This window comes from Podarcis gaigeae, assembly GCF_964106915.1.
Source record: "Podarcis gaigeae genome assembly, chromosome: 5".
NCBI lineage: Eukaryota > Metazoa > Chordata > Lepidosauria > Squamata > Lacertidae > Podarcis > Podarcis gaigeae.
In genome coordinates, this window is record NC_139681.1 from 63196691 (window position 1) to 63212384 (window position 15694).

At 42.9% G+C, this 15694-nt stretch overlaps 1 protein-coding gene across 1 annotated transcript in view; it reads right to left on the bottom strand.

Moving 5' to 3' along the window:
- Window positions 1-3496: 3496 nt before the first annotated feature.
- Window positions 3497-15694, bottom strand: part of TRPM2 (transient receptor potential cation channel subfamily M member 2) — a 41499-nt gene continuing 29301 nt past the window's right edge. Inside the window, exons 19-34 of the mRNA XM_083741768.1 lie at window positions 14904-15022; window positions 13936-14068; window positions 13613-13784; window positions 12000-12183; window positions 11172-11353; window positions 10563-10695; window positions 10079-10166; window positions 9486-9573; window positions 8105-8256; window positions 7156-7232; window positions 6867-6968; window positions 6691-6777; window positions 5753-5858; window positions 5156-5257; window positions 4333-4449; window positions 3497-3700 (exon numbers count right to left, since the gene is read on the bottom strand). Of these exons, the coding sequence (XP_083597894.1) occupies window positions 3575-3700; window positions 4333-4449; window positions 5156-5257; window positions 5753-5858; window positions 6691-6777; window positions 6867-6968; window positions 7156-7232; window positions 8105-8256; window positions 9486-9573; window positions 10079-10166; window positions 10563-10695; window positions 11172-11353; window positions 12000-12183; window positions 13613-13784; window positions 13936-14068; window positions 14904-15022 (1968 nt within the window). The 3' untranslated portion in view covers window positions 3497-3574. The remainder of the gene's footprint in view (window positions 3701-4332; window positions 4450-5155; window positions 5258-5752; window positions 5859-6690; window positions 6778-6866; window positions 6969-7155; window positions 7233-8104; window positions 8257-9485; window positions 9574-10078; window positions 10167-10562; window positions 10696-11171; window positions 11354-11999; window positions 12184-13612; window positions 13785-13935; window positions 14069-14903; window positions 15023-15694) is intronic.

Consider the following 15694-nt stretch of genomic DNA (forward strand, 5'->3'; position numbering starts at 1 on the left):
TCTCTGGCATGGATATATCAACACTTGGCGAAAGCACAGCTTTTTATTAAGCAGCAGCAGACCAATGTGAGGCATAAGCGTCAAATCCATTAACATTAGCACCATTGGACTAACATGAAATATCAAGATGCCCCAATATTAAGGTGAGTATGAGGAAGAATGTGAAGTAGGAGCACTACAGTCCAGAGAAAATTCAGAAGCAAAAACATTTCAATAATGGCATTTGAAGCAGTTTCTTCTAATTAATTTTACACATAATGGATTAGTGGTATCTTACAAAGAAGGATTAGACCAGCACCATTTGGAATTGTGAAAATGCTCATGGGAATACTCTTTGTAAAATGTTGTTTCTGTGTAATGAGTACTTGTGAGCAGGGACCATCTAGTCACTTATGCATTGCCAAAAGAGAGGGCAAACAAAAAGGATTTGTCTGTGCAAATTACCTCCACTGAAACAAATGAGGTTTGTAGTGTTGTTGAAAAAGAATTCAGAGTGTAACAGAACACTAATAGAACAGATTACTGGGAATTAGTATCTATGGCCATAGTTCACTGTGTAGTAATGTTTCAAGTAACTTTTACATGATTGAAATTACACAAATGGAAATTTATTGAATGCGTAACATAAGCTAAGCTTATGATATTTGGGGCACATTTTCCTTTTTTTACCTGAGGCTAAATCCAGAGTTTACTATTACAGCAAGAAATTGTTACTAATATTAATTACCATGCTGTGGCATAGATTGTGGTCACATTCTTTCAGTAACTCTTCAGGCTAAGGTTGCCATATTTCAAAATGTGAAAATGCAAACACCAAAGTTCCGACATGGGTTGCCATATGTCCAGATTGTCCCAGACATTTCAGTGCTTTCTGCCCAGTTTCCGACTACCATATTCCAGAATTCCAGACACATGGCAACCCTACTTCAAGCAAACTATTTAATTTAGGCTTTGAACTCAAATAAATTGACTTTACGTTGAACTCACATTGACTTCGCTTGCACCAGTCTTTTAGATCTGGGGTATCATGGTGCCATCTTGTTGGACTACAATTCTCATTGTTCCTGACTACTGGCCATACTGGCTAAGGCTGGTGGGACCTGAAGTCTGGCAACTTCTAGAGGGCACCACACTCACTAACCCTTACTAGGTAAGGCCCAACAGCTTCTAGCATGAAAACATAGAAATGGTAAGTTGCTGCAGTTTTGTACGTTATTGTTTTTAAAGCTGAGAGCCTGGGCCTCTCGAAGCACAGTCAATTTGCCCCATAAATAAGGCAGAATAAGACTGAATATATTCCTGAAAATATGGAGCACTAAAAATAGGAGTGTATTAAATGCAAGAGAACTGTAAGCAATGCAGACAAAGCTGTGTGCATCCAAATGGCAGTACAGGATCCATCAAAGAAAACATGGAGCTTTGTGCCTTTTTAGCACCCTGGCTAAAGGCCTATACTTAGAGGTAAGTTTTATTATAGTGGCTATTAGCTAAAACAGAAACAGTTATGTTCAGAGATGATGCATCTGATTGCCAGATGCTGGAACCAAATATCTGGGAAGCTATCTTCATCTTGCACTTTTTATTGGAAATCAACTGTTGGATTATTTGGACCTTGGTTTGATCCAGGTAGGGCATTTTAGATTCTTATGGATGACTGTGACATGACCCGAGAGAGCATGGAGAAAAGTAATTTGATTCAAAGACTGCACTCAGATGCAGCACAAGAATCAACACACTATCAGCTAGATGGCAAAACGGTGAACACAGAATCAGAAAACAGTTAAGAAAATTCAAATGATGTGGGTGCCTTGAATGAACAAACTAAGTTTTAATTATGTCAACATCTGATGCAATTTAGCTATCAGCCTACTTGCAAATTGAGAAGACAATTAGTTTTATGTTGCAGTAGAACAGGGGTGAGGAAACTTAATTCAGCCCAAGAGGCAGATCTGAATTTGGCCAGCCTTTTAGGGGCCACATTCCTGTGGTGGGTCGGGCAATATAAAAGCTACCAAAAAGGAAACACATGTACAGTATCTCCATTCCCTACCATTGTCAGAAACATACATGTATCAGACATGAAGGCATACAGTTCTCGCTCACTTCCCTCAACACTCTCTTATCCACCCTCACTCTATTGCTGCGGTGGGTGGAAATGCTGCCTTTTACTTCTAAGCACACAATTTATCTCTGTGCACTGTGGAACTTAGCACTAAAATTGGAGATAAGCCCTTAAGGCGCAGGCAGAGGGATCTCTTATCTCCATAAAATAACATGGGGTGATTGGCAGGTGGGCAGGGCTCACTGGGACAGGCTTGGTGGGCTGGATTGTGGGATATGGTGGGCTATATTTGCCCCAAGGTTCAGAGATTTCCCATTACTGGAGTGAAAGCTCCTGTAATTTCAGTTGAAAAGAGCCTGGAGACTTTATAAAACTTTACCCTGCAGGGCCTAGGATCAACAGTGTAGAAAGCCCATGTGATGTCATGGTTAGTGTGTTGGACTAGGACCTGGGAGACCAAGGTTCAAATCCCCACTCAGCCATGAAGCTTACTGGGTGACCTTGGACCAGTCACTGTCTCTCCACTAATAATAATAATTTATTATTTATTCCCCTCACATAACCTACCTCACAGAAAAGGAGAGGGAAGAGCCATTTGCACCAACTTAAGCTCCTTGAAGGAAAAGGTAGTTTATAAATGTAAAACAGTAAGAAGCCTTGTGCAGAGGTTCCTTCTGCCTTGACATATCTCCACAGCAAAGAACGGATTTGGTTATACCTTTAAAAAAACCCCAGTGTCAGAATGAATCTCCAGCCTCAACTTGGCCAGAACTGCATTGATGAAAGCAAGCAATAGGTAGCAGTGGAAGAGCCGCCTTCTCTTAACCTTGGCAACCACTAATGCCTGGTTCAGAGATGCTTCTTCAGCTCAGTATGCCAAAGACTTATCACGGAACAACATCAGACTTGTGAATTGATCTACTGAAAGCTGATGGTCTTCTGCTTGCGACAAATGCCTAGCTCCAGTCTTTGGGAAATGGCTTGTATGCTGGACACAGGACTACTTTTTCCAAAGGCAGCATTGATGAGAGGACATGCATCTTGAAGGCAGTGCAGCCGGCCTCTTTCCATTACCTAACCAGAACCTCTTTCCATTACCTAACCAGTGATCCTAACCAGAATCAGGCCCCACTGCACTGCCTACTTTGCAGATTTAGAATGCCATCCTGAGCACTAGGATTATCTGTATCGGTTGCAAGATACATTGTTAGCCAATGGAACAGCTGAAAAGGAAATCCAGTGCCCCAGCAGCCCTGCTCCAGGAAGAACAACAAAAGAATGCTCTGCCCCTTATCTTTCTATGGGCAAATACTAACTGTTATTCAAGGGCCAAGATTACATTGCTTTCTACAGTCGTTTTGTGAGGGTCAGCTGAAGTGTTATTCTGCACACAGGAAAAAGAAAATGCACAAAGAAAATCACCAGAGGGAAAGATGTCAGTCAGGTTTTGCTGCATTTTTAAAGAGCTGAGAGAGAAATGGGAGGAAGACTAAGGGTGATGGTCCTGTGTCCTCAGTAGTATGCCCCCAGGAGGACACATGCTTTCTGCAGGAGTTCTTTGTGGTTGACATAAAGCGGGATTCTCTTATCCACAACCTGCCACCGGACGGTCGCCTCCAGATCACAGCCCTGGAGAAACTGCAGAAAGAAACCCCAAAAGGAATATAGGTTACTGTCAGCTTTCTATCAGCCTCTCGCAAGCCACAGTCACAGTCCAAGTGATATGGATAGATTCTCTCAGAACCATCAATACATCTACTAACGGGGGTCTACCGAGTATTAAAAGAACCTGTGGGAAATAGTCAAAAAATGCACTCTTGGGGCCTGCTCCACTTCTTTCTACTTTCTACTTTCTGCTATATATAGCACTGTGCCTGCATCTGATTACACCAAGGTGTGTTGAATATTCCTGATTACAGCCCTCAGGAACTGCAATGCAATATTTTAATTACAGAGTAGTATTAGGTAATTATCTCTCACACACACTCAGACGCATACATGCACACACAGAGAACCACCTCTCCAATATCTGCCCATTCATTTCTTTCTTTCTCTATGCCCTCAGCTTCGTCTTTCTTAAGCTTCCCAAATATTTTCACTTGGCACCATGCCCATTCTGATGCTTAAGATTCAAGGAGCTGCCCTTTCTCCCTCTTCTTACACAGCAAGATTTCATGCCATGGTTTCTGCAAAACCTGTGGCTTTCATCCCACTACCTCTAGAGGAGAATTTTGTGGCATAAGGGTAATAAGCTGCATTATGGCATGTACCGAATTCATACGCTTCATCTCCACATCATTATGCTCTTCAAAGTGCACACTAATGGCCACCGTTTCTATCCAGGCATTGTCTGTGTTCCTGGGGTCATCCACGTATCCTTTGTATACCTAGAAGTAGGTGAATGAAGGGTAGATGGAAAAAGAGAAGACATAATGTATGGACTCTTCCTAAAACTGGTGATTGTTATGTTCTAAAGATCTCTCCAAATGATTGAGGTGAAGAGTAGATATTAAAGTAGCTTTTCCAAGGGCATGGTGGCTTTGCTCCTTTATTAAAGAAAATACAAGTCAACCAAAGTGCCCAAGGATGGAAGGTTAGTTACCAGACAGCAATTAGATTTCATCAGACTCCTACAGCTACAACTACCAATTCAAGCTTACCACTTGTTTCCTCCATCTTTCTCTTCCGCACCATGTCTCTGTGTCAGCTTTCCATACTGGGCCGTGTAGGGAGGAATCACTGTGTGGATCTCGGGTTAAGGGCTCATGGGAAAGCATGACAGAGTCTACTCTGCTTCAGCACCCCAGCCCACAGATGTGATCTAAAGGCAGCAGTTGAGGAGTGTATGACCAGAGGAGTGTCCACAGGAAATTACAAAGTACTGGTGAATTGTCTGGAGCCTGAAACCTCCTCTTCATTTTTAAAACACTATTGATTTAAGACTATGTCATGTGCCCATTTGGTGCATCATACCCCAAAGCCTAATGGAATGTGGTTCCCCACCATCTTCTCATACATTATTTTGGGAGTGGGGCGAAGGGGTTCACTGATAGTGCCCTTGTTTCTGTAAAGCCCCACTGGTGCTCAAAGTACCTCTGTACCCTGATTCAGCAATTTCTGAAATTGTGGCCAGAATTCCCGTCTTAGGATCCGCTTCAACTTCTGTGGCAAAGCTTCCCCTGGCTCTAAAGATCCCTGGAAGAAAAATCAAAACATTACTTGATGTAAGAAGCAGCTAAAGCTTTCCACATAGTATGTTCCAAGATACTAGGCCAAGAAAGCAGGAGTTTCTATCTGGTTTCCAGCTGGCAAACATTTATTGGAATTGCAGGAACGTATGCCTTTCAAGTGAATGAGTATTACAGTCAAATCTTGGAAACTCAAAGAAGAAAGCTAGAACGTCTGGCTTGAACTTTTAAGAACCAATCAGACAAAAGATACACCTAACACAACAATCAGTGGGAGCTCACTGGCACAAGTCTAAGAAAGAAGGTCAGCTTAGCATAGTTTTAGTGCCCTGTTGTTTTGAAAGGCTTTTTAGGGTTGGCATTTTCTATGGCAGAACCTCTGGAATGCAACTATGGTTGTTTTATCAGCTCATGTAATTTATCACTCTGACTTTAATAAAACCTCGGCATACACCTCCCTTCTTCAGATATGGGCTAGATGTGAAGAAATATAACTACTTACCCCAGGCAAAGCCCAATGATCCGAAAAGGGAAATTTTACTATTAAGACTTCCAGCATTTTCTTTAAGCTTTTTCTATAAATGGATCCATCCACATTTCTCCTCCAGCTACAAATACCACAGAGAAACATGTTACAGAGTATTATCCCATGGTTTTGAAGACACTTGATGCAATGACTTTGAGGCAGCTATGCAGATCTGGATCTGGACACTGTCTGGATGGAAGACCACATAGGAACCCAACATATGCTGCCTTGAGTTGTGTAATGGAAAAAAGACAGGATATAGCTATCATTCTATGTATACATGCATCTTAAAAAATGATAGTGAGAAGTCTCTGCACCACAGCCTCTGTGATGGACTTCTCTGGTGCCTGTGAAGTGTTCTCAGCTTCAAATACAATTTCTTTGATGTAGTTCCCGGACACAAGGACAAAACGCTGCTTTTTGGAAGCAAGAAAGTATCTTCTGAAGCAAGGAAGCTATCTGCAGCCCACATGACCTGCATCAGTCAGTTTTCAGGCTAGGGACATCCATGTTTCTTTTCCTGGCCTGTTGTTGTCATGGATACAGCACTTACTCCTGCAAAGGCGCTGCATTTATCAGCTAAGGCTCAAAAGTGCTCTGAAAATAGGCAGGGCACTTTACAGTATTAACTTGTGAAAAGCAGACTGCTTGTGGATGAGTACAAGTCTGAAGTGAGGAAAAAAATGCATCTTGCTGCTCTCAAAATAACCTGGTGAAATTGCCCTTGATTGGAACCAAGAACTGAGGAGTAAGAACAGTCTCCTGCCCTTTATTGGAAATCAAAGTATAAATCATGTTAACATTTCATTTATAGCTTATTTTGTGGTTTCTCACAAAGTCCTGAGCACAGATATACCAACTTAGAGTAGAAGACTACACTTACAGGGATGAGAAATGGCAACCTATCTACTCACCGTGTCACAACAGGATGAAGAGCATGATTTGGTCCAAAGAACCGAAGAATACCTTGGCCCTTCAGGCCTGTCCTTCCCATGGGATTCCTATAAAAATATTAAAAAAACTATGTTGCTGCTGGTGTGATGTGGGCAACATAATGAAGATTCCCACTCTTGTTACCAGACTCACTCACAGTGGCAGACCGTCCTCAATAAGATAGGTGCCATGGAAGCTCTGTCTGTTGATATCTCCATCCATACTGTTGAAGTTTATCCTTGAAAGATTCTCTAAAGAGCTGAAAGACAGGGGCAAAGCTTTCATCTCCGCAACATGTCGAGTCAATGAAAATCAAACCCAAAGTAGTTTACCAGTACAATGAAATACAATCACTAGAAGATGGGTGGCATAAACAGAGGAAGAAAGAGCAAAAACAGTACAGATACAGTGTGTGTATGTTTCTGACTCTCTGAGGACATACATACTCTTTCAGGAAGTCAGGTGAAGCATTCTCCTGCCTTTCTGCACTGTAGAAGGGAGGGTTGTAGATCTCAAACTCTACCTGTCAGGGGGAAATGATGTTTTAGACATATCTCAGAGTCTTCCAGAGTAGCACAAATTCACATTTCAAGCATGATCTATTATTAAGAACCCAGAAGCAAGAACTCAAGAGTTCTTCATTTATGACTTTCCTTGTATCTAAATTCCGAAGTGTGTTTTTCTTTGTTTGGCAGCTCTGACAATACTCCCAGAGCTAATGTGCCACATGTTTTTGCTTGTTTTTTCCTGCTCTGTTGTGTTACTGTATGTTAGATATGATTGTTATTCATACTTTTATCTTGTTATGATCTTGTGAGCCACCATGAAAGCTTGTTAGCTTAGGGCAGCATATACAATCTTAATAAACAAGTAAGTGTTTTCTCATGCATGAGCAATGCACCCATGGCAAAAACTGCACACGGGCTCTTTTCAGACCCCTCTTATTGTGCCAAGGGAAGCTGACAATATTGCTACCATCAACTTTCAGTGAAGGTTGAACCCAAAGCCAATTCTGGGGGGTGGGTGCGCGCGCACGCATGCACACACACATTCTAATTGAAGTCTATAGGCATCATATATACACTACAAATATCTGTATCACTTCTCCATATACATTTTTTGCCAGTTTAATTGACATGGCTTCTCCTGTGTCAGAACTATAGAATGTGAGAGTATGGCAAATTCTTGCTAGAAATTTCTAATGCCCCTGTCCTCACCGAAGGACAGTTTGCAGGGTTGACTGGGGAGAGGTAGTGGCTATTAAACCATCTTAAGATTGTAATATAGCTCTGCTCTCAGTCATGCACAACCGTGGTCACATATAATGACTTACGGCATCATTCCTTCTTTTTTATATGAAACCATATCTTGCTCCCTAAGATATAAAGCTCCTACCTCCCAAGGCACCTTCTCATCTGGTACAGGAAAGCAGACAGCAGTGGAGCTGGGATACATGAGGTTCCTGGCGCTCACATGATACATGGTGTCAGAAGATTCTGGGACATCCTCTTCATGGCATTCCTTCATCTCAGGGGCTCTGCTAGGAACTAGGTCAAACAAGATGACTTCTTCACACTCCACATATTCAAACTGTGGATCTTGCCATGCTTTTGTGTCTCTATATTTTTGGAATTTATTTTATTTCCAGCCAACCAACCACTGCTGGAAGACAGTATTCTGATATACTCTTTTACTCAAAACTGGTTAGACTAAGGCAAATTCTATCACACTCATTGTCTACAATTCTGTTTGTGTAGTCTTTCCTCCTAATGAAACAAGTTTTCCTCGTGCAGGTATAATTCAATTAGCAAAAAAAGTTACATTTCAGCATGTTATGTTAAGTGTTTTGCATGTTTTCTCAAGCTCCAAAAAGCAAGGAAATTACAGCAGTTAAGGGCCACACCTAACAGATGCATTATTTAGGTAATATGGTATGGTATCCTATTGAGCATCACCACTACCTTGGATCTGGATGGCTGTCAGTGGTAGACCTCAGTCCCAGATTTGTCTATTTACTTAGGGTTGCCATACATCTGGAATTTCCTGGACATATCCAGAATACTGGACATATGGCAGCCCATGCCAGCAGTGCCATTTTTGCCGATTACCCATAAAAATAGCTCAAAAATGGCAATTTTGTTTGCTATTTTGCCAAAATGCTCAACAACTTTTCTGTCCAGATCTTCACTGTTTGAAATATGACAGTGCTAGTTTACTAGAACTGACACATGGATAAATAATCAAAATTGCCATGTCCAGGGAAAGTACTGCTTGGTATAGCTCAAACAAAGTTGGGCAATTGGCCCATCTCAGGTCCACTTCTTGTGACACATTTTGCACTCAGGTTCCAAAAACCAAGTAGAAAATACAGTACACACATTTCACTTCTGTTATGAACAATAGCATTTGTGTGTGCATGTATAATTCACAATGTTTCTCTTATAAAATACATGCAGGGGAAGCGGAAGGACAAATATGTCTTGAAAACCTGAAAACAATTCATGCTGTTCCCTCATAGAACTGTTGAGTTGGAAGGGACCACAAGGTTAATCAAGTCCAACCTGCTGCAATGTGGGAATATTTTGCCCAATGTGGGGCTCCAGACCACAACCCTGAAAGTAAGAGTCTCATGCTCTACTGACTGAGCTATCCCAGCAGTCGTAAGTGATGAGTACAAAGTAGGTATATACCACAAGTATCAGAATCAAAATTTTATACATATATATATAGAGAGAGAGGAAACAGTCCTCAGACTCATATTTGTAGCCAGACATACCTATGGTGGGGACATCTTCTTCTGATCCAAACCCACTGCTTGACAGTGAGTGAACCACCCACCGCAGTGCCTTTGAAAACTGGAACATCTAAAAAGAAGAAGCCCATCAAACTTGTTAAGGCCTGCACTCATCAACAAGCACCTCTGTCCAGAAAGGGGGGTAGGGAGGGAGAAGATAAGTCTGTTGAGTGAGTCTAGGTCCCCAAAAAGGAACTTGGGAATGATATTTTCTCCAATTTTGGTCCAGGAAACACATTGTTCTTACTGGTGAATCATTCATGGATCTCCCTTCTTCCCTAGAGAACATCCTCTCCACTTAGATAAGGTTAATCATGTAGGTGAGCAGACAATTGGCCACATTTCCTCTGGCTAGTTAATGGCAGAAAGAAGCTGGCACTTAAGAGACTCCTCTGTATGGAAACCTCTGTAATGCAGTGAAGTAATGTGGCTGACACAAGATAGGGCACCTGGTCTTATTTTCTTCCCACCCTTTCCAGTTTCCTGACATTGACTGACAAGCTTCAGTTCACCCCATCCTCCTCGTGAGCCTTCAGCATTCTCCAGGTGGGGAAGCCTTAAAAGTCACCCCTCACCTGCTCTTCCAGATACGCCAACTTCTGCTCCACCAGGCCTGTCCTTTTCACCCGATCGAGGTCCAGCATTTCTACCAGTGTATCCATTCTTGGGGGAACAAAATCAGTGTTAAGTGAGAGGTGCAGGCAGTATCCTATGGACAGCCACTGAGTCCTCAAAACTTGCCATTTAGGTGTATCATTTATAACTCCAATGAATGAGTAAGGATGTTTTTCTATGACTGTCCATGGGGATCACCTCTAAAATGGAGTCTGGGCTTATGACACTAATTTCCACAGTTAAGTGGTATTCTAAGTCATGATGAACAAATAACAGTAGGATAGGGTAGGGCAATGGTGAGGACTTCTGGCAGCTGCAAGGCCTTAAGAGCAGTATGCATGAGTGAAGTGCTAGCTGCACCAGGTTCTTTTGAGTTGTACCCATGAGCAGCATACCCAGTTGGTCTGGCATTGGTGACTACTTAGCATGGCAAGGATACCTCACCTTTCTGCAGTGTCACTGATCTTCTGTTCAGTGTTCTGCTTCTGTTGAGACTGTTGAAGCTGCAGGTAGTTTTCCTTCATGTACATCTCCCAGGACAAGAGAGCTGCCTCTTCATTCTTCTCAAGCTTCTCTTCTGCAGATCAATCAAACAGAAGAAGCAATGTAATGTACACAGTTCCCAGTTATGGAAGAGGAGAGACAGATTGGCCATCCCTTGAATCCAATGTATATAACAATATTCCTTTCTCTAATAAGATTAAAGCTGTTAATGTAGACATTCCCGTTGTTGCCTTTAAACATTCTGTGTCACCCTCACACGTTGTGCATACCATAATGTCATAGGAGTAGGAATTACATGAAGGAGACTGAGGTACCAGCCAGCCAAGCAACATTGCTGTTGTTTTCCAGGGTCCGCTAAGAGAACCAATGGCTCTGGTGTCACCCATTATAGCACATGCTTCAATCTTCTCCCTTCCAGTATTGATGAATGTCACAGATCATCATAAAAATGGTCAGCAGTGATGGAGGGGGTATCCTCATATCATAACTCCAGTCAAGCTGACCCTGCAACACCCACTCTGCAAGGCCCTACCCAGCAGAGCTTCTTACTGAGTTGCTTATGCCGTGTGGCTGGCTTCCGGAGAATGACCCGCTTGATGAAGAGCTGCAGGTGGTTGAGAAGAATGAAGGGTGGTGGAGCAGGGGGCCTGCCATGGTACTCCTCAATCAGGTCATGCCGCTGAAACTTCCAGATTTGATCAGTGTGCTCCTGCACCTGCTGGAATGTGTAGCTGGGAGAAAAGAATACAAGAGTCAGCTCTGCCACTCTGTGGTTGTAATTTAAATACAGTGGTACCTTGGGTTAAGAACTTAATTCACTCCGGAGGTCCGTTCTTAACCTGAAACTGTTCTTAACCTGAGGTACCACTTTAACTAATGGGGCCTCCCACTGCTGTTGCACCGCCGATGTGTGATTTCTATTCTCATCCTGAAGCAAAGTTCTTAACCCGAGGTAATATTTCTGGGCTAGTGGAGTCTGTAATCTGAAGCGTCTGTAACCCGAGGTACCACCATACATATAGAGTGTGGTGGTCCTCTCCTAAACATCCCATAAGTAGTGGTGGAGGGGCAAAGTTTTGCAGAAGCACATCTCCATTCTGAATAGTGGAGGCATCTTGCAGAACTGCCTGCTACTATCCATTAATACTACATCTGCTTAGCTGCTCAAGTGATGTCCTGAACTGGCCCATGCAACCTCTAGTTGGGTTCTGTACATGTTGCAATTTGGCAATCTGGGCTTGATGTAAATCACAAGAAGCTTAGTTGATCAAAGGGCAGTGACCATGACAGGCTTTCTAGGCCTGTCAGTCTCATTGTTGTTAGAAATGAACTAAGGGGAAAGAAATGACAGAAGTTAGTGCTGAATGTAGAACTTACTTGAACATTGCAATGAGAAGATTGAGGAGAAGGATGTTGGTGAAGAGCAGGTACAGGCAGAGCAAGATGACCGTCAGCCACTCAGGGAAGATGGGCTGTTGGTTTGTCTCATTGTTTTCCGGGCACTTGGGCTTGTATGGGTCAGTACCATTTGGGCTGCACTGATCCGGGTTGAAGTTCACTCCTGCCATAAAACACAATGAACCTCAAAAGTGCTGAGCTGTTCCTGGAACAGGAAGTCCTCATCCTATTTTCTTGCCTGCTGAGAGTAATCTGAAATGCCATATCTATAACACAGAATGACAGACGTCAAGCTCTGTTTAGAGTTTAGAAAACAAAGTTTTTCGAAGGTATGGAATGAATGACTCAGTCCTTTACTGACTGATATGAAAGCAGGAGCTAATCTGAGAGGAGATTCACATAATCACACACTTTTCTTCCTCCCTCTGAGAAATGTTATTAAAGATGTGCTGCCAGTGAATTGCTGCCAGAGACATGTCACAGGAGCTCATCTCCTGGGGACCCTGTATTTGCTTGAAGTGCTATTTATAGCAGCAGCCTAAGAACAAGGGCTGAGAAACCCAGTGATGTAGCTGCCTTGGGACTAAGAAGCAAATATTGGTGCATATACTTCAGATGATACTTAATCAAGCCAGAACTTACATAACACAAGAGGCACCATTGGGATAATTTTATCACACGTACAAGGTCAGCAACACATGATAACAGCATGATGGTTGCTTATGCCAGAGCAGTCTCAATCAAAAGCATATTAGGTAGCCATATTTTTCTAAAAAGCTTGATTATCACATGTTTACTTAGTTAACGATTGCTTGCACCATTGCTTCATATTTACTGTTTTTTATACAGTGCCCCCATGTGAGGTCAGGTCTCGGCCTATTTGGAATACAGTCTGCCCACAACTTACACGTTCCTGGGATTATGCCTAAAGCCAAATTTTGTATAGTCAAAACACATTGGGTTTGATGGCAGGTGGGGTTGCCAAAGTCTTTTTTCCCAGATGCTCGCCCCCTTTCAATTTGGGGGGGATTATTTTTTGCCAAACATATAAGTTATGAGCTTACTGTATACAGGCATCCTCCTACTTACATGGGGGTTACATTCTAGGCCCCCACATGCATAAGCAAAAATTGTGTAAGTGGGGAGCATCCTCCAAAAAGCCTCTAAACTCGTTTTTTCCTACTCTTCTGCTCTCTCTCCACACAACTCTTCAACCAGAGTTGAAGCTCCGAGGGTGGCTGGAGGCTGCACAGAAAAGCAGCAGCTGCTGCTGCCCTACCCTGTGTTTCAGCTGTTAAGTGGGGACTCTGAGCAGTCTAGACAAAGCCTCGTTGCATCTCAGATCTCTTTGGGACTTCCTACACCCTCACTGAAGTCCTCTTCAGGCTCCAAAGAGAGTCCCCTTGTGAGCCAAGGGGACTCTCCAGCTGTCTACTGCCATTTCCTGGTTTGAATCTATTTCCCAGCACCACGCAAATATTGGGTCACATGCAAGTGGGGGTGGGCTGTCTGTACTCTTAGTGGTGAAGTGAGGCATTCAAGCAAATTGTCCCTTGCTAGTCCACAGTATGCAATGATTCTGTATTCTGTACCATCGATATAGGAAGGGATCTGTCCAAATATTGTCAAATAAGAATGGTAAACAACGCCTCGGAAGATCCAGTCCACACGCTTCTCATTGTGGATCAAGATGGCTTGCTTGGCGACTCCAAAGGACACAACCCAAACAGCCAAGAGGAAGAGGAAGAAAAAGACATCCTTCATCTGTAAGCCCACAAAACAAAGCGGAAATTTATTTCTTTTGCCATGGAAACAATTGTTGCCCCAGGGCGTATTTAATTCTGGCACCCTCATCATAAAAGGAATGCCAGAGACTATGCAGTCACCATGGTGCTTATCAGTAGAAACAACTTACCATCCTCTTCACTATGATGATCTTGGGACCTAGAGTTTTACTGACTGTGAATATGTGCATCAAACGCAGGCAAAAAATAATAAAAGCCAGAGACAGAATGATCCTTCCAGGATATAAAGTGGCTGGAATCCATCTTAGCACAGGGGAAAGAAACAAAAACACACTTATTGAGATAGCAAGAGGAAATATCAGAAAGACATTTCCAAATATCACTATACCCAGACACAAGGAAGCAAGGAGGCTTAATTACCAAAGGACCCATATATCTCTGCACTAGTGTCCAACCTGCTGCAGCAAACAACTGTCATTCAAATAAACAAAGGGGATTGTGCATATGCTCTTGCTGCAACTATTTCCTAAGGCATACCAAGCACAGCAGCCAAAAGATGAAAAATACCCATAGAAATAGAAGAGGCTTAGAGGCTTAGAGGGAACTGGGTTGGGAGTTTCAGGAGTGAGATTAGATCTCCAACCAGGAAAAGAGCAGCAAGTGATGCCAAATGCTCAACAATTCCAGTCCTGCCAATTCATGAAAGAGCCAGTTAAAGGGAACTGTGGCATAGCAGGCAGCAGCTTTGCATACATAAATGTACTTATTTTTCTAGACCATTCTTCTGAGAGATGTCAGAGCTGCTTCCTAAAAATGATCAGTGAGGATGACTGTCATATCTTCCACAACCAGGGCGCTGCCACTAGGGTGACCCTATTCTGCACCATAGCAAGATGGATAAAGCCACCAGCATGATCAGAAGAAGAGTCTTCCCTGCATAACACAGGGCCTGATTTGAGAGGTATGGGGCGAGATTGTCTTTCAAGAGTTTGGGCCCTTAGTCATTTAGGGTTTTATATGCTAATATCAACATGTTGAATTTAGCATTTAGATTTTAAACCCCCCCCCCACTCATTTTCCAAACATGCCTTGTTCTCTTCCCTTTCCAGCTAGCTGGAATCATTGCATATTAACTCACCTGCAGCTTAGCCCAGCTATAAAGATTAGGATGGCACACACATCTAATTTATTCCAGAAATCGTTGAGGTACAAGGAAGCCATTTTCACTAAGCCAAACCCATCTGGGTCATAAAAAAGCTGAAGGAAGAGAAATGATTTTACTAACCATAGTTTATTGGATCAAAAAAGCATTGCGCCAAGGCACTATTCCCTTCTCTTTTGCATATGAACCAGAAAATTGGGACTTGCTCTCTAATTACAAACCAGGATATCAAATGCAACTTCCCCACAGCAGTTTTCTTGGAGGTTGATTCCAAAAGCTGAGTAACATGTTCTCATTTCTCACATGTAAAACAATAATATCAAAAGGACCTGAAGACTAAGGAGGGAGGGAGGGAGGAATCTCAGGCCCACAGAACAAATATGGCCATCAAGGTTTCTATAATTAGCCACTGAGATTCTCCATGCCATGCCTCGTCCCCAGGCTACATCCCTCACTGTCTCTGCCTAGCACTCTTCATGAGTGCTTTTGCATAGCTGAAATATATTCTTGAACTGTGATGATGATGCTTCTCTTGCTATCCTGGATGAAGAGAGTTGTGGTGTGTTTGTCTGTAGAAATCCCTGACTTTTGCATTGCTAGACTATAATAAAGGCAAAGTGTACAATGCCACTACCGAACTCAGGAGGAAGGGGGGGTTGTGGGCTCGCGACCCCGCCCACACTCCCGCGGGGCTGGCGTCAGCCTCGCGGGAAGCAGGGATTCCCTTTATTTGCATCACCCGCGGCGCCAGCCAATCGGCTGGCGAT